General features: G+C 44.4%; 1 protein-coding gene across 1 annotated transcript; it reads right to left on the reverse strand.

The window, feature by feature from the left end:
* Window positions 1–1,483: 1,483 nt before the first annotated feature.
* On the reverse strand, window positions 1,484–20,039 carry LOC311108088 (photoreceptor outer segment membrane glycoprotein 2-like; the record flags this gene model as incomplete). The annotated part of the gene is made up of 5 exons (XM_084150729.1): window positions 1,484–1,732; window positions 2,042–2,191; window positions 16,598–16,810; window positions 18,415–18,661; window positions 19,462–20,039. 5 exons carry the CDS (start codon window positions 20,037–20,039, stop codon window positions 1,484–1,486), a joined length of 1,437 nt encoding a protein of 478 aa, XP_084006855.1.
* Window positions 20,040–25,545: the final 5,506 nt, after the last annotated feature.

A 25,545-nucleotide genomic window follows, 5' to 3' on the forward strand; every position in this document is an offset into this window, starting at 1 on the left:
GCTTTTCTGCAAAGGGGACAGGACGACTGCACCGTATTGAGGGGAGGATGGATAGGGCCATGTATCGCGAGATCTTGGCCAACAACCTCCTTCCCTCAGTAAGAGCATTGAAGATGGGTCGTGGCTGGGTCTTCCAGCATGACAATGACCCGAAACACACAGCCAGGGCAACTAAGGAGTGGCTCCGTAAGAAGCATCTCAAGGTCCTGGAGTGGCCTAGCCAGTCACCAGACCTGAACCCAATAGAAAATATTTGGAGGGAGCTGAAAGTCCGTATTGCCCAGCAACAGTCCCGAAACTTGAAGGATCTGGAGAATGTCTGTATGGAGGAGTGGGCCAAAATCCCTGCTGCAGTGTGTGCAAACCTGGTCAAGACCTACAGGAAACGTATGATCTCTGTAATTGCAAACAAAGGTTTCTGTACCTAATATTAAGTTCTGCTTTTCTGATGTATCAAATACTTATGTCATGCAATAAAATGCAAATTAATTAATAAAAAATCATACAATGTGATTTTCTGTATTTTTGTTTTAGATTCCGTCTCTCACCGTTGAAGTGTACCCATGATAAAAATTACAGACCTCTACATGCTTTGTAAATAGGAAAACCTGCAAAATAGGCAGTGTATCAAATACTTGTTCTCCCCACTGTATATACAAAAGGGATGTAACCCAAACAAAGAGCGAGGTGTAACCTCTACACAATACACGGGACGAGACCCGTAAACAACCAGAGCACAATACACGGTACTCACGAGTACAACGGACATGGGACAATGGGGAACAGAGGACACATATATACACATACCAATCAGGGGGAATGGGAACCAGCTGTGCGTAATGAGACAAGACAGTCCGGGGTTGGCGGTAATGATCCATGTCAGTGGCGCCTAGAAAGATGCCCCAACACACACTGGAAAGGAGTGAGGTTAGTGGAGGAGTGGCGGAGGTAATTCTGTGCATACTCAGCCCAAGGTGGAAAGTCTGCCCACTCCCCCGGCCGGTCATGACAGTAACACCACAGGAACCTGCCCACTTCCTGATTGACCCTCTCCACCTGCCGATTAGCTTGAGGACAGTACCCGGAGGTGAGACTGACCGTGACTTCCAGGCGTTCCATGAACGCTTTCCATATGCGTGAGGTGAACTGAGGACCACGGTCTGACACAATGTCCTCCGGGATCCCGTAGGGCCGGAAGACGTGCGTAAAAAGAGACTCTGCAGTTTCCATGGCCAACGGGAGCCCAGATAGAGGAAGGAGGCGACAAGCTTTGAAAACTGGTCCACAACGACGAGAACGGTGGTGTTCCCCTGGGAGGGGGGAAGGTCAGTAACAAAGTCCACGAGAAGTGAGACCAGGGTCATTGTGGGACCGGCAGGGGAAGGAGCTTTACATAAGGGAGGTGTCTGGGTGTCTTAGACTGGGCACAGATGGAGCAGGAAGAGACGTAAACCCGGATGTCCCTAGCCAAGGTGGGCCACCATTACTTCTCAGTCAGGCAGGCGATGGTACAGCCTATGCCAGGATGACCCGACACAGGCGCCGTGTGCGCCCAGGAAAGGAGGCGGTCCCGCACACCCGTGGGCACATAGGCGCGTTTCTCCGGGCACTGTGTAGGTGCGGGTTCCAAACGCAGGGCCTGAGGTATGTCGGCGTCCACGTCCCACACCACTGGCGCGATGATAAGGAATGGAGGGATGATGGGGGTCTCCTCTTCCTGCCTCTCCTCTGCCTGGGTTGGAGCAGGGAAATTCCCTGGCTTGTCACCTCCTCGCCTATTAGTGGATAGAGGGCAGGTTGGGGAGAAATGACCCCTTCCTCCACCATAGGAGCAGAGGCCCAGATTCCTCCTTCTCCTACGTTCTGCCTCGGGCAAACGTGCAGAGCACACCTCCATCGGCTCTGGCCACGGAGCAGGTGTAGCCATGGGCTCCGGATTCTGCGCAGGTCTTCGTCCGGACCGCAGGAGGTTCTCCAACCTGGTTCTCCAAAGCTGGTCAAGTGACAGGTTGTCATCACGGCAGGCTAACTCCATCTGTACCTCCTCCTGCAGTCCGCTGCAGAACACGGTGACCAGAGCCGACTCGTTCCATCCGGTGGAGGCCGCGATGGTCCAGAACTCCAGCGCGAACTCCGAGGCGGTTCTAGATCCCTGGAGTAGTCGGAGTAGACGCTCACCCCCCTCTCGGCCCTCCACAGGATGATCAAACACCGAGCGGAAGAGAAGGGATTTACATGCTAAAATTACCACTGGTGTCATGTCACATTTGCGACACTACATTCAAATTTAAGTAAGGGAGTGCCTCCTGATCTGCCTTTAATATTTTATTCATCCTGGCTCCCGTATCCATGATTCTGCAAATTCTCACAGTATATTGCGGGAATTTGGGACTTCAGTTTATTTTCATAACTAGCAACAAATTCAACTATTTTATAGCTGCCTGAGGGTTTTGATAGCATTTAGTGACTTTTCCCACTCAATTCTGCCGCTAACGAGAGCGGGAGAAGCTGTCTGTGCAACAGAAGTCACAGCAACGATGCATACACAGGCAGAGAAGGGAAGGGGGTGTGCGGCTACGTCGGGGACTGCATCTGTGCAGTAGCAAAAGCCAATTGGTGCTGTGACGTCATCGTGGCAACGGCAAAACATCATCTAGCAACTTCTAGCGACAAATAAAGCAGCCATTAGTGATTCTCATTTCTTGTTCTTGTTTCCTCTTTATATCAGTGTAATCGATGAAGCTTGCTTCTCCTGTGATGGCCAATTGTCCCTCAAACTGGCTGACAGAGATTACTTTTAGTCGTGCGTCGCAGTCTGTTGGCCTTGGGTGATGTTGTTTGATCTGAGTTGAGAATGTACGCTCGCCAGGTATTGAAGAAGGTAATGGATGCATCCATCCCACAGAGGTCTGACATCCAGTTGTTGTTACATGCAGGTGTTGAGCCTCATTGCCAGGGAAGATGGAGGAGGTAGCCATCACCAACCAAGGCCCCAGGGTTCCCGGCAAAGATATTTATAACTAACACACGATAGATCAGAGCCTGTCTTTTCCAATGGGAGCAAATGAATCATAGTGGGCAGAACTAGCAAAGAGGTGGGCAGAGCCAAGCACGAGCTAGTGAGATCCTATTGGTGCGTTCTAGCATTTATTTGCATATTTCTGTTAGGGAACACCTACTCTGTGAAGTGTGCAATAACTAAATTCGCCCTTGCACAAAAGGCAGTTCACTGTTTGTTACAGATTCTATACTGAACAAATGTACAACATGCAACCATTTCAAAGATTTTCCTGAGTTACAGTTCATATAAGGAAATCAGTCAATTAAAACAAATACATTAGGCCCTAATCTATGGATTTCACATGACTGGCAGGGGCGCAGCTATGGGTTGACCTGGGAGGGCATAGGCCCACCCATTTGCCATTTCAGAGCCAGGCCAACCCACTGGGGAGCAAGGCCCAGCCAATCAGAATTAGTTTTTCCCCACACAAGGGCTTTATTACAGACATAAATACTCCTCAGTTTCATCAGCTGTCCGGGTGGCTGATCTCAAATTGCACATTTCAGAGTGGCCTTTTATTGTCCCCAGCACAAGGTGCACCTATGTAATGATCATGCTGTTTAATCAGCTTCTTGATATGCCACACCTGTCAGGTAAATGGATTATCTTGGCAAAGGAGAAATGCTAACAGGGATGTAAACAAATTTGTGCACAAAACTTGAGAGAACTACATTTTTTGTGCGTATTAAACATTTATGGGATCTTTTATTTCAGCTCATGAAACATGGGACCAACACTTTACATGTTGCGTTTATATTTTTGTTCAGTATAGTTTTGGAAACATATGGAGATCAAATGTTTAATCGATGAGAAAATTAGCAGAATGTCGACCAAAATCCATCTCGCTCCATCTTATCCCACTGCCGGCCACTGGGCTCCCTCTCATCACCATATTTGGTAGTGAGCGGAAACGCCAATCAGATGCTTCAACATTTATACATATGGTGAAATCTCTGGTTCCGGTCTAGAAACACGCTTTCCACTGTACTCAGAGGACACTTTTGGTATTGCAGTTTAACTTCCCATAGACGGCCACCTAGAAAAGTCAACATTTTAAATTCATAATATGACGCTTTAGTCATCACCTTTGTGCACAAAACATCAATTTACATTATTCAAATAATTGTTGCTGAGGCTGGTTTCTTTTTCCTTCACTAACAGCCAAAGATATTAATTGTTTATCCACTGTCTGTCATGCTTCTGGATGACATCGTTGCTGCTTGCGCAGGACTCCAGTGTGCACTGAGTGCTAGTGCGCAGGCATAGTCATCCCAGTAAAACTGGATCTAGAAAGATGGCAGCAACCATAGATCAACTTGAAAACAATGGTCGGCCATCTTGGACACTGTTTCCAGTTCTTTTATAGCTCAATGTCACCAACATGGTACAGGTAGCCATTTTGACCCCTGTGCGAGATGAGTACCACAAGGCCTACTTCATGGTCGTGACGGTTGTGACTTGATGGAGTACAGCTATGGGCGAGATTTACCATTGAACTACCGCGAGAGTTTGGACTTGCGTTTTGAAGCCAGAGGATGAGTCCGAGTCGGATATCACTTACTTCGATAGTTATTTTATACCTCAATGACTTAGATTTGCTCAAAGTCATTGGTTAGTTTCCCTGGTGACTGTTTATTTTTTATTAAATATTATTGTACTGTTACTTGTATGCATAGACACTGCTTCACATTACTAGCTAGCTAGCTAGGTCAATATCTAGGTAAACAAACAGTAGTGTACAATGTATTTAATCATATTCATCATTCATGCATTCAAGCTTGCCACATTCCGGCAGGAAATAAACTACAATGTATCAAATGAATCGCAAGTGAAGATACAACATAACCAAGCCAATTTGTCCTGCTAAATGCCAATGTAGCCTAAACGTAGTCTTTTCAAATTAAAACGTATTGACCACCCGTTATCTGCACGTTGCTGTCCTACCTCTTGTACATGGATTGGTTAATTCCTTCTGGTGCAGGGCTGACTCATGTCACTCCATTCACATTCTTTAATGACGGACACGTAAATACAATCACGCAATAGGCTACAGTGCACTTTACAGCTTCCCCGGGAAACTCAACTTATTGTAGCCTCACGGTGGAGGAAGGAGTTCGCTTCTGCTGCAGTGTTCGGGGGGTAAACTATTACTAGTTGCGGTGGTGCTTCACTCCATTCTACTGCTCTCCGTTTAACCGGTAGGCCAAGCACAAACAGTCTATAGGCTAGAACTAGTTTAGGAGATAACAGACAGATTGTAAGTCACTCTGGATAGATCACCTACATGAATACCAATCAAACCTCACACTAAGTCAAAAGAAATTATTTTTTATACTAGTTAGCATTGGCTTGCAAAACTACCTCTACATTCCTTCATACTGGACACAGAGACATAACAATGGTATCCACAAGTTCATCTGACTCTGGTGAAGTAGATAAAGGGCCTCATTGCCCAAATCCCAAAGTATCCCTTCAATCAAACCGTATTAGCATCCAGTAAGCAGCAGCACTACAACCCTGTTCTCAACCCCCACTGGGTCTTATAAATCAATCAAATCAAACTTTATTTGTCACATGGGCCGAACAGGTGTAGACCTTACCGTGAAATGCTTACTTACAAGCCCATAACCAACAATGCAGTTCAAGAAAGAGTTAAGAAAATATTTACCAAATAAACTAAAGTAAAAAATAATAAAGAGTAAAACAATAAAATAACAATAACGAGGCTATGTACAGGGGGTACCGGTACCGAGTCAATGTGCAGGGGTGTAGGTTAGTCAAGGTAATTTGTACATGTAGGTAGGGGTAAAGTGACTATGCATAGATAATAGACAACGGGTCAATGTAAATAGTCCAGGTGGCCATTTCATTAATTGTTCAGCAGTCTCATGGCTTGGGGGTAGAAGCTGTTAAGGAGCCTTTTGGTCCTAGACTTGGCGCTCCAGTACCGATTGCCGTGCGGAAGCAATTTCAAAGATTTTACTGAGTTACAGTTCATATCAGGAAATCAGTCAATTGAAATAAATTCATTAGGCCCTAATCTATGGATTTCACATGACTGGGAATACAGATATGCATCTGTTGGTCACAGATAAATATATATATTTAAAAAGTAGGGGCGTAGATTAAAAAAACAGTAAGTATCTTGTGTGGACACCATTTGCTTCATGCAGCGCAACACATCTCCTTCGAATAGAGTTGATCAGGCTGTTGATTGTGGGCTGTGGAATGTTGTCCCACTCCTCTTCAATGGCTGTGCGAGGTTTATGGATATTGGCGGGAACTGGAACACGCTGTCGTACACATTGATCCAGATCATCCCAAACATGCTCAATGGGTGACATGTCTGGTGTGTATGCAGGCCATGTAAGAACTGGACATTTTCAGCTTCCAGGAATTGTGTACAGATCCTTGTGACATGGGGCCGTGCATTATCATGCTGAAACATGAGGTGATGGCGGCGGATGAATAGCACAACAATGGGCCTCAGGATCTCGTCACGGTATCTCTGCGCATTAAAATTGCCATCAATAAAATGCAATTGTGTTCGTTGTCCGTAGTTTATGCCTGCCCATACCATAATCCCACCGCCACCATGGGGCACTCTGTTCACAATGTAGACATCAGCAATGTAGACTGCTCGCCCACACGAAGCCATACATGCTGTCTGCCATCTGCCCGGTACAGTTGAAACCAGGATTCATCCATAAAGAGCACACTTCTCCAGCATGCCAGTGGCTATCGAAGGTGAGCATTTGCCCACTGAAAACCCTGGTGAGGACGACAAGCATGCAGTTGAGCTTCCCTGAGACGGTTTCTGACAGTTTTTTGCAGAAATTCTTTGGTTGTGCAAACCCACAGTTTCATCAGCTGTACGTGGCTGGTCTCAGACGATCCCGAATGTGAATAAGCCAGATGTGGAGGTCCAGGGCTGCCGTGGTTACACGTGGTATGCGATTGTGAGGCCGGTTGGACCTACTGCCAAATTCTCTAAAACGACGTTGGAGGCGGCTTATGGTAGAGAAATTAACATTACATTCTCTGGCAACAGCTCTGGTGGACATTCCTGCAGTCGGCATGCCAATTGCACACTCCCTCAAAACATGAGACATCTGTGGAATTGTGTTGTGACAAAACTGCACATTTTAGAGTGGCCTTTTATTGTCCCCAGCACAAGGTGCACATGTGTAATGATCATGCTGTTTAATCAGCTTCTTGATATGCCACACCTGCCAGGTGTATGAATTATATTGGCAAAGAGGAACTGCTCACTAACAGGGATGTAAACAAATTTGTGGACAAAAATTCGAGAGAAATAAGCTTTTTGTGTGTATGGAAAATTTGTGGGATCTTTTATTTCAGCTCATGAAACATGGGACCAACACTTTACATGTTGCGTTTATATTTTTGTTCAGTGTAAAACGAAATGAATATCAATCCTCAGCTTTTGTTAATGATAGACATTTTGTCTAAGTGTTACTGATCTTACTGAATGTCTATACAGAACTTTTTTGAAATTCTGACGCTAGAGTGAGGTCTGAATTGCATGTTGATAAGCTCAGGACTACCAGCTGATTTGATCATTAGTCAAGCCAGGTTTTCTGTCTTGGAATGGTATGGGCGTGTACCGGTCATAAAAGTATTCATGCAAGTAGACTGCTGATTGGCCAGCACCTCCTCCTCTAGACTGCTGATTGGCCAGCTCATCCTCCTATGAGGAAATGGCAAGCGTTTTTGAAATGGTCTGTTTGAGGTGGGGTTTTTAAGTGTTTTTTTCTCCAATTTATGCTTTGGCCACAAATATTAGTATAGTATGAGTCAACAACATTATTTAGGTATGAGTTAACAGAATATTAACTTTTAAAAGTGAGATTTTCACTTGGCTGTTACTTTAAATGGCAAAATGATATAATATGGAAAGAAGTAGAACAGGGTTCTGTTTTTCATCCTCTCCTTCTAATCAGGGGCTAATTCAGACCTGGGACACCAGGTGAGTGCAATTAACTACCAGGTAGAAATAAAAAACAGAAGTGTTTCGGCCCTCCAGGACCGGAATTGAAGAACCCTGAAGTAGAAGGTGCTCAACCAACCTGAGTAGAGGTGCAACCTAAAAATGTGTAGACGTCATTGGACAGGAAAAGGCACAACGCACGCTCACTCACCATTACAAATGTGTGGTTTTATTAGACAAGTTTAAAAGATTTGACGTTTTGGCCTATAGGGCATGGGGAAGACAATTAGGGAGAAAACGCTCTTCAGCCGGTGGTGCTAATGAGACAGTGTGGTAGACCATACAGGTTAGTGCTCAGGGTGTGGTGTGCTCAATGTCTCCCCCTAGTGATGAAATACAGAAGTGAAACCAGTAAACAACTACAGTAGGTGTAATTGATAGACAACCACTACTATATAATACATGTTGAATATGTTGTGTATTGAAAAATAAACAACAGGTCTAAGCAAAACTAGGGATAACAACTATAAACATCAAAAGCTCAGGCAAAGAGGTCCAACAACTGGTTTGGACAACAGTTAGTGAGCTATTAAGAAACCTCCATCTGTAAAGAAACTAGTGTTATTTAATGCCATATTTTGAGACACCATTTAGACAGCATTTGACAACATTTTATCTACATATTTTTACTCAAGAATTATAATATAAAATATATTAAAACAATTATAATAATGAATAACCACTGAGTGATAATTTGTTTATTAAGCACAGTGAGTGAGAGAGAGAGACATGAATCCTGAGAAGGCTGAATAGAGAGACTATCTCTCTGGTTGGTCAGAATCATATGCAGCCTTTTCATGGTCCAGGGTCATGAGGGTCAGGGTCATGAGGACATTATGCCAAACAAACAAAAAGGTTTGTGTGTTCTCAAATGTTTGAAAGCTTGTTTTGTGGCCTTTGTTGAAGAGATTGCAATTATTTTCAGGCTGTCTCAGAGACTATCTGAAATAAACAAACAATCATCAGTCACCAGGATAAAAAATTGACACTTTCTGGGGGATTATTAAAGAAGGCAATGTCAATGGCATTATAACATTATACCTGTAGTTGCTGAATCACTTGTTTACCGTTCTGATGGTGACACCTTCAACAACAGAATGGATTTCTCCTCATCAGAGGGGAAGATTGTTTTTGTGAACATGGCCTTGCTTTTGTTCAAACTTCTCTCCCGCTCCATTGCATGCAACCTGGGAATCTAGTTGGCACAGTAAGGGATATATGTAGCCTACATACAATATGTAGACTGTGTGTGTTCTTACTAGAGCCCTGCATGAAATCAAAGTGTGGTGCAGTATGATATGAGTGTGTGGGGTCTGGACGTAGAGGGCGATGGTGTGCCCAGAGGAAGGCTGGCAGTTCTTAAACTCACTGGCGTCTGATATTGTAGGACGACTGACCCAGAGACAGATGGCATGCGAGGTTCACTACATTACCAAAAGTATGTGTACACCTGCTCGTCGAACATCTCATTCCAAAATAATGGGCATTAATATGGAGCTGGTCCCACCTTTGCTGCTATAACAGCCTCCACTCTTCTGGGAAGGCTTTCCACTAGATGTTGGAACATTGCTGCGGGGACTTGCTTCCATTCTGCCATAGGAGCATTAGTGAGGTCGGGCACTGATGTTGGGCGATTAGGCCTGGCTCGCAGCCGACGTTCCAATTCATCCCAAAGGTGTTCGATTGGGTTGAGGTCAGGGCCCTGTGCAGGCCGGTCAAGTTATTTTACACTGATCTCGACAAACCATTTCTGTATGGACCTGGCTTTGTGCACAGGGGCATTGTCATGCTGAAACAGGAAAGGGCCTTCCCCAAGTTGTTGCCACAAAGTTGGAAGCACAGAATTGTCTAGAATTTCTCCAGCGGGAGGCGCTGCCTCTACACCTGCAGGCCCACCGTCTCCACCTCTAGGCGCTTAGTGTTCAGCTGGACCCGATCTTCCCCACGTCCAGGTGTGCCTTTTGTGTGTCATGTGCCTTTTCTAATAAATCATAAAGTGGTTTATTTGTTGGGTGGTCTGTGTAACGTGATTGTGATTCCAGGATGTGTTGGAGCAGTTTGGCTGGGGGTCTTGTGGTGTCCAGAGGTACTGGGTTGGGGTACAGTGCCAGACAGGAGGTGCTGGGTTGGGCTGGCACTGTGGGCACTGGATAATGTGTAGATGGTGAGGTGGAGGGTTCCTCCTCCATGGTCTCGTTAGTGGGTAAAGGTTCCCCGTCCACCTCTGAGGAGCCTGCTAACTCCTCAGTGCCCACCACGGCTGTGGCTGCTTGTGGGGGGCCGGAGCTGGAGCTGTGGAACCAAAAAGGGTTCTCCCTGGAACCACAAAGGGTTCTTGTGTGGGGACAGCCGAATAACTCTTTTGGAATGTTTTTTTTTCTAAAAGTGTACTCATGTAACACTGACACTGATTAATTCAGTCTGTATGGAATTGAAAGAAGTTTGTGTGGCTCACAGTAAAAAAAAAAAGAAAAAAAAGAAGTAACCTTTGCCACCTCCTGAGTGGCGTAACAGGCTTAGGGCACCTGGTTCGATCCCAGGCTGCATCACAGCCGGCTGTGACCGGGAGCTCCAAAGGGCGGTGCACAATTGGCCCAGCGCTGTTAGGGGAGGTTAAGGCTGGCAGGGCATTTCTTGGCTCCTCGCGCTCTAGCGACTCATTGACCTCTCCCGAGCCCACTGGAGAGTTGCCTCAATGAGACAAGGTCGTAACTACCAATTGGATACCACGAAATTGGGGATAAAATTTAACAAACAAATAATAAATAAATAAAACATCTACCTTTGCCTTGCCTAGGCCAATATAGGCTACTCATTAGAGAGACACACATGCCTGCAGCGATAGGCAATATTACAATATGGGGCGGCAGGTAGCTTAGTGGTTAAGAGCATTGTGCCAGTAACCGAAAGGTCGCTGGTTCTATTCCCCGAGCCGACTAGGTGAAAAATCTGTCGATGTGCCCTTGAGCAAGGCAATTAACCCTAATTGCTCCTGTAAGTCACTCTGGATAAGAGTGTCTGTTAAATGTAATAGGCAGTGAGCAATGCCTATAAAAAATTATCATGACATCATAGCGTTCTGAAATGTAATACATTAAAATGTCCTTTTGAGGAAGGATGTTTGGTATATATTGGACATTTGAACGTTAAAACATGAATGAAAGTGGGGAACTTGCTGACATTTTGGCCTTAGCCAGGCCTCCTGTACTTATAACCTTCAGTCTGTAGATGTTACAAAGCAGGAATTGGTGTAATTTGAAGCTTTGAAAAACATAATCACAATTATGTAGAAAGAAGAATGGACCTATGTATTTTAAAATAACCGCTATTTTTCCTGTAAGAAACAATCGGTCCAAAACATTTTTCATCCATTAACGAAAAAATCTGTTGAAAAATGTTTTGTGACCCACTGTCGATTCTCAAAGTCCCAATATGGCCCTCGAGCATGAAGATGTTACCTATCCCCGGTCTATTGTGTGAGAGTAATCAAATAATGACAAATACTAAGTAAGTTCCCACTAAGGCCAGATTTGAGTCGTTGGTTTACCGTTGGTGTGCAGTATATGTGCTGTGTGGGTGAATCCAAAATCAGTACCTCAGCCTTCTTTCCACTTTGTGTGAACAACCATCATTTAGAATGTAACCATCAGCGGTTTCGAATACTATGCATATGATCTCCTTTACAAAATAGAGTTGCAGTTACAGTGACGTCATATTGCAGTTTCACAATTACTGCGTCCAAAAAAACGAGTCACTTTTGTAACTGCAGTATCTTGTCTAATGTGCAGAACATTTTGCAGTTGAACTGCAGTTCAACTGTGGTTATATAGCAATTATACAGCAATAACTGCATCCAAAATAGCAGTTACTGCACTGTACCTGTAGCCTTACAATTACAATACCTTTTTGTAGTTCTGATGACTGCATCAAAATTGCATATCTGAACTGAACTAAAAGTCTGCTTCTGATGGTATGTCTGGCTGACTGTACTGTACTGAAACCTGGGTATGTCTGGGTTCCTGCTTCGGTTGGGCCCACCGTACATCAGCGCCATTTGTCAGGTTCTTAATCGGATGTGAGGTCCTGTGATGGATTGTAGGTGAAGTGTGGCGCAATCTCATTAACAGAGGGATTATGGCCTGTTGTTACATCAAAAATAGTCAGGCGTGATCTGCACGGAAAGTTCCTAAACAACCAGAGACTTCCGCTTATAGCAAAGCTGTGAGAGCAGAGGACATGGTTTCTATTCAGGTGGTCAGGCCAGGTGATTTTGAAAACACTCTCCTGAACTTCAAAGAATTTGTCCAGAAGTACGATATCGGGAAAGAATACTATCTTCAGTTAAAAAAAATAAAAGTATACAATTGATATAATCAAAAGTGTAGCATGGAACTTTTAAGAGCTTATTTATATTTACATTACATTTTGGTCATTTCCAGATCAATAAATTAACACAAAGTAATGTCTTTATTGCAATTTTTCAGTGTTGCACCCAACCTCTTAAGAAACGTCATTTTCTTCAAATGGACATCATAAAAAATAAACAATAGGCTTTATTATTTCCGGTTGGAAATATAAAATAGTTTTGTTTTCGCTGGTATCAATAAAGGTATACCAATGGATACAAATGATTTACGCGAGATCTGAAAGTTTTTTTAAACGGTTTGAAACGTACATCCTGTATTGGACTTTTGAGCAGCGTTTCCCAAACTCGGTCCTGGCCCTAGCACTGCATAGGATTGAAATCATCGAAAGGAAACTATGCCCTAGAGCAGTACTAAGGGGTAGACACACATATTCTTACCCTGAGGACCAGATTCTATCAAACCTGCACTGTGGAAACACCACATTATTCCTGTACAGCTAAACATTTTGTAAAAAGCAGCTTTCTCCCATTTTATTCTCTTGATTTAGGCTCCTGAAAAACATAGGTTCCTTGAAGGCTTTGCCAAAACAGGAAAATGAAAGTTAGTGTTTTCAGAGTAGTTGTCACTTAACTATCCACTACCATGACATTATAATTACTGGATTTTCACATTTCTAGACAATGAACCTTTATGGTGTGATCCTGATAACATTTTTTACATTTACGTCATTTAGCAGACGCTCTTATCCAGAGCGACTTACAGTTAGTGAATACATTTTTTTAAAATACTGGCCCCCTGTGGGAATCGAACCCCACAACCCTGGCGTTGCAAACGCTATGCTCTATCAACTGAGCTACATCCCTGCCGGCCATTCCCTCCCCTACCCTGGCCCAATTGTGCGCCGCCCATGAGTCTCCCAGTCACGTCCAGCTGCGACAGAGCCTGGATTTGAACCAGGATCTCTAGTGGCACAGTTAGCACTGCGATGCAGTGCCTTAGACCACTGCGCCACTCAGGAGGCCAACTAACCTGACAACACATTCCTAAGAGTCCAATTTGTCCATGTCACCTTTTCAGAAATATATGCAATGGACTGGCCCTCCTCTTCCTGCTCTATTTGAACCTTCCATCTTGCAGTTCTATATCCCTTGTATCTATTCTACAGTAACCCATAAAACTAAAAAGATACACACAGGAGATTGAGTTGAAGAAACTGTAGAAGGCAATTCAAGTTTGCTGTTTCCATTTCCCTTTACACAATTTGTTAAACAGTTTATGTCCATCACTTTCTTGCACAGGAGGTTGGAGCCACCTTAATTGGGAGTGGACGGGCTCGTGGTAATGGCTGGAGCGGAATTAGTGGAATTGTATCAAATACATCAAACACATGGGTTCCACATGTTTGATGCCATTCCATTCGCTCCATTACAGACATTATTATGAGCTGTCCTCCACTGCTTTCTTGGCATAATTGTTGCCCATGAAAAAGAAAAGGAAAGCCGCACACTCTAGGAGCTCAGATGCAATAATTTAATATCCTAATAACCAAGGGAATACCCTGATGAAGACAGCTTTTCTGTCGAAACGTTGGTTATTAAGATATTAAATTATTGCATCTGAGCTCCTAGAGTGTGCTGCTTTCCTCTTATTTTTCAAGTGTTCTACTCTGCTAGCCAGCACCTCTCCTAAACAGGTGTTCTACTCCGCTAGCCAGCACCTCTCCTAAACAGGTGTTCTACTCCGTTAGCCAGCACCTCTCCTAAACAGGTGTTCTACTCCGTTAGCCAGCACCTCTCCTAAACAGGTGTTCTACTCCACTAGCCGGCACCTCTCCTAAACAGGTGTTCTACTCCGCTAGCCAGCACCTCTCCTAAACAGGTGTTCTACTCCGCTAGCCAGCACCTCTCCTAAACAGGTGTTCTACTCTGCTACCCAGCACCTCTCCTAAACAGGTGTTCTACTCTGCTAGCCAGCACCTCTCCTAAACAGGTGTTCTACTCTGCTAGCCAGCACCTCTCCTAAACAGGTGTTCTATTCCGCTAGCCAGCACCTCTCCTAAACAGGTGTTCTACTCTGCTAGCCAGCACCTCTCCTAAACAGGTGTTCTACTCTGCTAGCCAGCACCTCTCCTAAACAGGTGTTCTACTCTGTTAGCCAGCACCTCTCCTAAACAGGTGTTCTACTCTGCTACCCAGCACCTCTCCTAAACAGGTGTTCTACTCTGCTAGCCAGCACCTCTCCTAAACAGGTGTTCTATTCCGCTAGCCAGCACCTCTCCTAAACAGGTGTTCTACTCTGCTAGCCAGCACCTCTCCTAAACAGGTGTTCTACTCTGCTAGCCAGCACCTCTCCTAAACAGGTGTTCTACTCTGTTAGCCAGCAACTCTCCTAAACAGGTGTTCTACTCTGCTAGCCAGCACCTCTCCTAAACAGGTGTTCTACTCTGCTAGCCAGCACCTCGCCTAAACAGGTGTTCTACTCCGCTAGCCAGCACCTCTCCTAAACAGGTGTTCTACACCTGTTAGCCAGCACCTCTCCTAAACAGGTGTTCTACTCTGTTAGCCAGCACCTCTCCTAAACAGGTGTTCTACTCTGTTAGCCAGCACCTCTCCTAAACAGGTGTTCTACTCTGTTAGCCAGCACCTCTCCTAAACAGGTGTTCTACTCTGTTAGCCAGCACCTCTCCTAAACAGGTGTTCTACTCTGTTAGCCAGCACCTCTCCTAAACAGGTGTGCGTTTCTTTCGCCTCTATAACAGTTGTTGCCCATAACATATGGCTCATTATGACATCATCTTTCACTCAGACTGTACCATGTCCCTTATGTCTATGGGGTTGTAGTACTGGGTTGTACACTTGTTTGACTCCATTTCACTTTGCCCTGCTCCCCTTCAGTTTAATGACTATGGCACAAAGACAAAGTTGCAGCCAGTTCATATTCTTAAACTGTGATCTTTTTTTCAGTTAAGATGATGCAGGTGTTGCAGTATCATGTGACAAAGCAGGTGATTTTCAGAGCGCGCTCCGTGTAGGTAGTCCTTGAGCCTGCCCTGCTGCACGTGCTCTGTGTAGGTTGTCCTTGAGCCTGCCCTGCTGCACTCGCTCTGTGTAGGTTGTCCTTGAGCTTGCCCTGCTGCACGCGCTCTGTGTAGGTTGTCCTTGACCCTGCCCTGCTGCACGCGCTCTGTGTAGGTCATCCTTGAGCCTGCCCTGCTGCACTAGCTCTGTGTAGGCTCTCCTTGAGCCTGCCCTGCTGCACACACTCTGTGTAGGTTGTCCTTGAGCCTGCCCTGCTGCATGTGCTCTGTGTAGGTTGTCCTTGAGCCTGCCCTGCTGCACTCACTCTGTGTAGGTTGTCCTTGAGCCTGCCCTGCTGCACGCGCTCTGTGTAGGTTGTCCTTGAGCCTGCCCTGCTGCACTCGCTCTGTGTAGGCTGTCCTTGAGCCTGCCCTGCTGCACTCGCTATGTGTAGGTTGTCCTTGAGCCTGCCCTGCTGCACACGCTCTGTGTAGGTTGTCCTTGAGCCTGCCCTGCTGCACTCAGTCTGTGTAGGCTGTCCTTGAGCCTGCCCTGCTGCACTCGCTCTGTGTAGGCTGTCCTTGAGCCTGCCCTGCTGCACTCGCTCTGTGTAGGCTGTCCTTGAGCCTGCCCTGCTGCACTCGCTCTGTGTAGGCTGTCCTTGAGCCTGCCCTGCTGCACTCGCTCTGTGTAGGCTGTCCTTGAGCCTGCCCTGCTGCACTCGCTCTGTGTAGGCTGTCCTTGAGCCTGCCCTGCTGCACTCGCTCTGTGTAGGCTGTCCTTGAGCCTGCCCTGCTGCACTCGCTCTTTGTAGGCTGTCCTTGAGCCTGCCCTGCTGCACTCGCTCTGTGTAGGTTGTCCTTGAGCCTGCCCTGCTGCACTCGCTCTGTGTAGGCTGTCCTTGACCCTGCCCTGCTGCACTCGCTCTGTGTAGGCTGTCCTTGAGCCTGCCCTGCTGCACTCGCTCTCACCTTCGATCCCTCAGTTCACAGCTGGCGCACGTTTAATCTGGAGACAGATCTGCCATCCAAAAGGCTTACACCTAGTGGCAGTGGGACTTGATGCCCATTTGCGTGCCTCAGCCCTGGCCCAGGGACGCTGCGCTATGCTATCTAGCCACAGGGATCTGGCAAGTGGATACCTCTTGCTGAGCGGTGCTGGGCACATCGATGTTAGGATCATCGTCCACCTGGTAGCACTTGCCTAGGTTCTTGATGATTTTGAAGTTGGAGCGGGCCGTCTGGGCAATGCTGTTCTCCAGGAGCCAGCCGTCAGACTCCAGGTCGGGGTTACCCTGCCGTAGAACGTTCTCCATAGCTGTCTGGAGATAGCGCACGCCCGTCAGCACCCATAGCTGTTGGGAGACAAAGGAGAAAAGATGTCACTCTACCTTGTTAATACCTTGTAGCTCTACACTACCAGAGAGACATAAAGAAGCTATCAGCCACTTGGAGAAAAATGGAAGTTGAATTACACCGTAGATATCTCTTCATTATTGAAAAGAGATCTATATAACTCATATTCCCTCCCTCCACGGGGCGACCACATACTTCTCCCATTGCCCCAGTGAGGGTAATGTTCCTGTGCTTCTCGCGAAGGCCGTACTGTCTTTCGTGGCTGTCCCCTCTAAGGTGATCAGCCCCTGGACAAATTGGTCTTGGGAGAGTGGCACCTCCATGGAGACCGGGTACACCAATTGTGTTGCCCTCAGGGTAACCTCCTCTGCCACAGTCAGGTCACCGGACTGGAATATCTGGGTGTCCTCCTGAAGCTTTGTCTGGCCTGTAATGATGATGTGTAGGACGTAGGTGCACCCCGTCTCCACAACCAGAGTTGTCATAAACCAAATGTGTCATGTGATGGCAGCAATCACCTCATTCTGGATATTCTCCCTCAAACTACCTGTGATGAGGCAGCCTTGGACTGGTCTCATCACCATTTAAAAAAAAGTATTTCAAACGTATTTCATGAAGTTTAATATGATCTAAAATACTCAAGTATATAAATGACATGTGTGGTTTTGGATAAAGTGCATTTAGTCCGTTGTCATGAGTAGCTATCCAGCAGTTTAGGTGTGCTGACCTTAATTGTTTGCTACCGAGTTGATTGCTCAGGTTCAAGCCAGTTGTGGTGAGTTAGATAGTTAACGTGCAGTTCACCCACGCATCTCCCTCAGTAGTAGTTCTAATCATGTTCTAGTTGATGTTGTTGCTCTGTCTTTTAAACTAGTGTACTTGACTAAATATGGTCATTTAAACTAATGAATGCAACTAACGTAAATCATGTTTTCCATTAACAAAATACAGTTCAGTTAATTAAATGTACATTGTCATTGGTTAATTGTTATGGTAGAGGTTTAGGCACTAAGGCGCTAAGGCGCTTTTCTCTCAAATCGCGGTTGAATACCATTTTACAATGTGCTCCATAGTAGTTTGTTTGTTGTGTCCTGTATATACAGACAGTTGATTTTAGCTGTCCTGGTAGACGCTCTTTAGTCCCAGTAAGGGGAGAGTTGGGCTCTGTTTAGAGCTGGAAAAGGGGTAATCCCTAGTTATATTGTTTAGCATTTAGGCCTAGTATTAGCTGCAGTAGGAGCCTATTGAGGGGCTGAGCTTTAGACTCGCCATCATCGTCATTTTTTAGAGTTTTTGTATCCTAAATGTTACTGCGATGGACCGGACTGTTTTCAACGCAAGCCATGTTTCCGAAAATCCTTCATCTGCAATAAATCAAGTACTATTTTTCTACAACCATGCGCCCTCCTCATTCCCACCTATCACCTCCCTTGTCTACTCTGGGTTCGATATTCTACACTACCCCATAATTATTAATATTATCACCGTCACGTACCAAGTCATGGCAAAGTTAATAATGACTGTAAAATAAAGGGTATGTCAACCCATAGTGACTTATTCAAAGTAAAGGATAAGAATGGAGCGTTGGATATGTAAAGCCAACCTCGAACAACCAGATGATGAGCACGATAAACCCGATGGACTGCATGATGTTGGTGTAATGATCCAGCAGGACCTGGCGGCAGCCCCTCGTCCACAGGTTGCGCTCGTCCGTCTTCCAATCATAGTTGTAGTGGGCGGAGTTGTTGGTGACCTGTGTCTGGATGCAGGGTCGTGGAGAGAAGGTGTTGCAGCAGCTAAAAGGTACCCCATCCATCAGGTACTTGCCCTCCACGTTACTCCTCAGACGACTGCAGAGAGAGAGAGAGAGAGAGAGAGAGAGAGAGAGAGAGAGAGAGAGAGAGAGAGAGAGAGAGAGAGAGAGAGAGAGAGAGAGAGAGAGAGAGAGAGAGAGAGAGAGAGAGAGAGAGAGAGAGAGAGAGAGAGAGAGAGAGAGAGAGAGAGAGAGAGAGAGAGAGAGAGAGAGAGAGAGAGAGAGAGAGAGAGAGAGAGAGAGAGAGAGAGAGAGAGAGAGAGAGAGAGAGAGAGAGAGAGAGAGAAATTTTTTACCTGGACTTTGAATCTGTTTGTATAAGTCACTTTGATGCAGTAAAAAACAAGACCAGATATTGAAAGATACATTATTCAACCTGCCGGGTCATTTCCTGTCACAGTGACATCCTGACCCCTACTGGATAAGCCTCTCTCGCAACCTTACCTTTTTCATTCGATACAGTGTTGCTGCTTAACGGTTTGACTGGGCAGCTTAATGAGGAGGACTGGTGTACTGGTGTTGACAGCAGGTAGCATCTGCTTCCGGTACTGTTCACTATGAATGTGTTAGTATATATTTTGTCACAGTCTTGCAAGGCACGAAGATGGCACCTTTTGTTGGGGTTATTCACAGGTTCAATCGGATTAATCAAGTACCTTCAACTCTGGCCCTGTCAGTTGGGTAGACTATGGCCCTGTCAGCTGGATAGATTGTGGCCATAATGGCTGGGTAGACTCTGGCCCTGATGGCTGGGTAGAGGGGCCAGACAGGACCAGAGCTGGGTAGAGGGTCCAGACAGGACCAGAGTGGTGATGTACTGTACTCCTTTGTACTTACTCTGTTACTTCACTGTGGGTCATGTCCAACCAGCGGTTGTTGATCCATTGGACATGGAACCAATCGCGGAAGCCGGCGTTTCCGCAACACTGGAATTGGATTTGCAGCAAATCCACTGTGCGCTTGAGATAACATCGTCCCGGCGTGCCTGTGTCCTTGTAGTAGAGCATGGCGTTACGCAATCCCAGAAACAGTGACTCCTCCAGTTCGTTCCGCATGCTGTAGCACATGAGCGCGCCCACCAGGATGCAGAAGGTAAAGAGGAAGGTACACACGATGTACGGCAGCATCAGCAGCTTCCAGCGCAGGAACTTGGTGGTGTCAACGCAATCGTAGCAGATCTTGCCGCCCAGGAAGTTGATGGCGCAGGCAACCAGGCCCGTGGCGATGAGCATGTCGGGTACTGAGTGGACATCAGCGGACATGAGCTCCTTTCGTTTCTGGATCTCCACCTTCAGGAAGAGGCCCAGGCTGAAGAGGATGATGCCCGTAAACACAGAGATCCAGTTGAGGACCCACAACACCTGGGATAGCTTGCCCCGAGTGGTCTTGGTGAACGTTACCTTTAAGACCGCCATTTTGTCCTTTCGTTTACTGTGTCTACGTGTCCTGTCAGTCTGCCCTTCTCATCCAGAAGAGACGAACAGGTACAGCGGTTGGGAGGGCAGAAGGGCTGTGGACCAATGGGGAAGAGGGATGGATGGGGGAAGTAGAAAGGGGCCAAGCTATTTTCTGGAGGACCTCATAAGCAGCTTAGCTGAGGTATTTCTGTACTTTTAGCCGGTGGCCTTAGGCACGAAAGACAGCAGGTCCTGAGAGCAAAAAATAAAAAATAAAACAGCAATTACGTTTCACATCACCATCGTATCACTAACAGACCTCATAACATTAATTTGGAATCCAATACAACACTCAATATGCTTAAAAGGAACACTGCTGTTCAAGTTTGGCAATAGTATTTAACCTTTTGACCCCCACACTACTTTGACCCCATTGTTATTGGAGAAACAATAACCTATATTTGAATGCTATGGAAATTTAGTAGAACTAAACAAAGGCATCGTGAGGGATGGTTATGCATTGTAATCATTGTAGGCTCGTAGAGGCTGAAACATGTGCTTTTGTAGTAACTAGTGCTACTGCTGTGGTAGGTTTAGTTTTACTCATTCAATAAGACTAATGAAGCAGGCTATAACAACTTCATTACCCATATAACCCCAACCACAATACCTACGCATAACATCTACAGTTACCAAGTCAACGAAAACATATACTTAGGCTTTTACCTGAAACTCGACTTCTGCAGCATTCACATTGTCAACCGAAGGCTGTGGGACCATCTTACTGTATTTCGGTGCCTTCGATATTCCCTTTTGCCAAATGTCATCCGCAGGGAAGGTAAGGAGGTCTATCTCGACATGGAGGGGTAAAATGGAGCCCGAGGCTGAAGAGAAGAAGAGTGGCACCCGTTTCCCTTCCCTGACCCCCTCCTACCCACAACTGTTAATCCCCTTAACATTAGTAAACCCCGTAATCTTAACACTCCCCACTTCCAACTACCTGGGCCAATCAGCATGCGTGCAGCACTTGGTGGCTTTTTTCTTCTCCTGTTCCTGCCCTGTTAAGACTTTGTGTTTATGGGGGATTCTTCTCCCATGCAATGCAAAAACACTCCTTACTAATCCACCATTGACCATGGTCAAACCTTTTTAGCCAGTGGAGCATTTTGGAAGCTGAAAATGGCTTTTTGATGTCCCATCAATGTCTTATGTTTTTAACAGTGGACTTTATGTATCTGGGGTTTAACTGTTTGACTTCTGGTATCTGCCATGTCAAGCTTAAATGATGTTGTGTACAAACAGGGGTGGTATATATACCCTGATACGTAATCCTCTCCATGTCCGGCCATTCATCTGTGGATACAATAACAACATCCCTAAATCATGCCAATTGCCTTACCAAGGATCACATCCTTACTTTTTCCCCATTCAACAATGAGAGACTAAATAAGATAGTTTTTTTATGACCCAAGGTAAATGAAGCTGTCAATAAAAAGTTAATCACAGTAAAATAAGTGGTTGTTTGACTTTGAGTACAGTTTGTGTCATGTAGATTTTAATGGACGGGAACAGAGAGCTACTAAAAGCTTACATCCTCCCTGCACACTGATTAACTGTCTAACCACTAGTACGGTTATGAATGGATGCTTGACTGAGGTCATGACTTCTTGAACTGGCATCATGATTAGATTTAATTAGACGTGTCTGCCCTTACAGACTGTTGCTCTAGGAAACCCCAGAGAGATTCCCTGAATGCAGAGAGGAAATCACTTCTGATTAATTGGTTCAACCTAGTTGATGAAAAGCAGCTAGATTATTTCTACAATTACAAATGAGGGTTGGCTACTATATTGTTTACCTTGACTAGAATCAATGTAATATTGACTATAATAAAACGTTACTACCGGTAACCATTTTGAAGTGCTTTCTGTATTTAAATATACGTAAGTATTTTCACCGTAGAAAACTCTCAATTTTTCTCTGCAGCTCTTTGTTCCATGCTTTCCTGAACCTGCTGGTGGTGTTTGTGTCAAGGCTTCACCTCCAGGTGTGAGGCCGTCTCAGAGAACGGGGCCATGCCCAGCAGCTGAGCAAGCATATCTGAAGTGATCGGTAAAATGTAAATGTAAATGTAACACTTAATGTGAAAAGGTACTTGTTGGCATAATCATAATTAATGCTCTGCTTATTAATGTGTTTTGAAGTATTTTGTCGGTACCCTTCAAATAAAGTGATACAATTTGGAAGGTACCTGTCGGCACAAGCATAATTGAAACGCTCTGCTTATGAATGTGTTATGAAGTCCTTATCTAGTCACCCTTCAAATACCCTTCAAAGGAAAAGTGATAGCAACGGCATGAAACTAAATGTAGACTGCAACTTGATATGTATTACACTGACGTGTTTCGACACTCCCTGGCACCACCTTGCTCTCTGATAGGCTCGGTGAATTCATCTTCTATTCTCAGATCTGCATGATGTCTATTTGAGCAGGGGCTTATTTGGAATTCCTAATAACCTTGCAGAATCACTACATTCCGGGTTTTTGTGTTGACAGTTTCTGTACCCATTTAAAGGGAAGATGCTAATCAAACGTACCGATTATCAAGCATACATGTTGATATTGTAACGAATTCGAGGAGTTGCCCCAATCTGGACTCGAACCCGGGTCCAGCGACTGTCAAGCTAACACCTTTACCGTTACGCCAAGAGGTCTGAACCCCTTGACGAGGTCGCTAGGTGTTCTGTTAAGACCGCTACAGTAGGGCTGTATATAGAACAGTTATTAATCAAGTGCTGAGCGATTAGTGCTTTTTGAAGTTGGTTCAGTTTTTGATTATTATTCTTTTTGACATTAAACGCACTATGCATTGTGTGGGTTGAATGCTGTAACACTGAATAAAACAATGAATAAAAGTCCCATGATGGTAGCGACTGACCATTACTGCTTATCACTTATGAACCATCATTTATTCACATTACTTTACTTTAATAACAATATTTCATTGGTTGTGTATTTGTTTTATTTGATGACTTTATTATTTCATTCCAAGTCATCATCTCATCTCTACAGAGCTGCTGCCTTTGCTGTCTGACAAAATCACTATTTTAGTAGTTCTTCAAAGTGAATCGCTCAGCACTATTAGTCAAACATTGCAGAAGGTAATATACCAGTTGATTAGATCCACAGATCTTAGGTCAGTATTCTACATGTTTGTGTTCAACACATCTCAAACGCTATAAATTGATATTTTAACGTTGAGCTATTTATCCCCATATGACTGCTCAAGTTAATACAATATTTACACGGTGCCCACAGCCCATCATTCTCTGTGTGATGACAATCATCACGATACAGTCATTGGCTGTTCACAGTCATTGCTCGGATATACACACCAAAGAGGATATGCACACTTTCCTAATATTGAGTTGCACCTCCTTTTGCCCTCAGAACAACCTTAATTTGACGGGCATAGACTCTACAAGGTGTTGAAAGCGTTCCACAGGGATGCTGGCCCATGTTGACTCCAATGCTTCCCACAGTTGTGTCAAGTTGGCTGGATGTCCTTTGGGTGGTGGACCATTCTTGATACACACGGGTAACTGTTGCACGTGAAAAACCCAGCAGCGTTGCAGTTCTTGACACAAACTGGTGCGCATGGCACCTACTACCATACCCTGTTCAAAGGCACTTACATGTTTTGTCTTGCCAATTCACACTCTGAATGGCACACATACACAATCCATGTCTCAATTGTCTCAAAGCTTAAAAATCCTTCTTTAACCTGTCTCCTCCCCTTCATCTACACTGATTAAAGTGTATTTAACAAGTGACATCAATAAGGGATTATAGCTTTTACCTGGATTCACCTGGTCAGTCTATGTCATGGAAAGAGCAGGTGTTCTTAATGTTGTGTACACTCAGTGTAGAAGAGTTCCAGAAACTGATTCTCCAATAGAAATCTCAGATTACACTTGTGGGCGATGTCATGGCGACATTAGCTAGCAAAATCCATGTGCAGAAACACGTCATCAGGTCTAATGGTTATGTCTCGCCATCCTGTGCATTTGCAGACAGTCAAATCAAAGGCAATCATTTGATATAAAGTAGTTTTTTGTTTTACATATGAATATGAATTCGGAGGACAGAAATGATTAAATAGTAGAGCATTAGACCTATCACTAAAAGCTTCAGTCATACAAAAGTTATACTTAAATCCGAACTGGTTCTCTAGCAAATTAGTAAGATTGTCTCACCCCATGTTCAAGAATGGCCTTTTTCCCTTTATTCAGATTACAACCTCTCACTTTCAGTTATTTGAAAAGGAAATAATCTCCCAAATATCACTATTTCTAAAACAAGCCATAGAAAGTTGGTTGCAATTTCAATGTAATCCTCCAGAAACGACAGAGCAAATAATGCAACAAATATTGTGGTTAAACTCAAATATACTAATTGATAAAAAAAACATTATTTAAAAAAATAAAATAAAAAAATAAAGTAGAATCTTCGTAAATGATATCATAGGTAGGACTGGTGGAGTTGTCGCACATGCAGCTAACAAAAACATATGGAAATGTCTGCTATACCCAAAATTACATGGAAGAGGAAAGTGGAAGGGGGAAAAAGTAAGGAACTTGTTTGTCGGCCCTGCATTAAAGAACATCATTGGTTAAAGAAAATTGTGATAGATAAAAATGTATACCAGTTTAATTTAAGGACCAAAGGATTGACAGCCGTCCCATATAGATTGCAAAATAGTTGGGAAGAGATTTTTGACGTACCGATTCCATGGCATAGTGTTTATAAACTGATACGCAAAACGACACCAGATTCTAAACTTAGAATTTTTTAATTTAAATTATTATACAAAATTATTTTACCAATAGAATGTTATTTATATGGGGGATACAATCTTCTCAGCTTTGCAGATTTTGCTGCGAAGAGACAGAATCATTAGATCATTTGTTTTGGTACTGTCCATTTGTAGTTTGTTTTTGGTCACAGGTCCAGGAATGGCTGAAGGATGGCAATATTTACCTGGAGCTAACCCTGCAGATAGCACTACTGGGTGATCTGAAAAATCATAGTCAATCGATCAATAATATAATAATACTTTCAGCAAAAATGTTTATTTTCAATGTACAATCTGTAGAAACAATGAGAATAGAACGGTTCAGAACTTTCGTGAAACATCACAGTACGGTTGAAAAATATATGGCAAATAGAAATCCAATATGGACGGTGTTAAGAGATAGATGGGAGGGGTAGATTGGAGCTGAAGGGTTGGACTAAAAACAACAAGATACAGTAACTCATGTAAAATATAGGGTGTCTGTAAAATATATATCAACTTTTGTGAAACAGCCCGCTAAAAATATATGGCATATAGATATCCAAACTGGATGGTCTTCAGAGATGGATGGGAGGGGTTGAGGGTAGATGAAGGATGGGATTAAAAACAAACAAAATATAACTATTGTAAAATACATTGTGTCTGTAAAATGTATGTATAAACTGGAA

The sequence above is a fragment of the Coregonus lavaretus genome (assembly GCF_964263955.1).
Source record: "Coregonus lavaretus genome assembly, chromosome: 33".
In the NCBI taxonomy this organism is placed as follows: Eukaryota; Metazoa; Chordata; class Actinopteri; order Salmoniformes; family Salmonidae; genus Coregonus; species Coregonus lavaretus.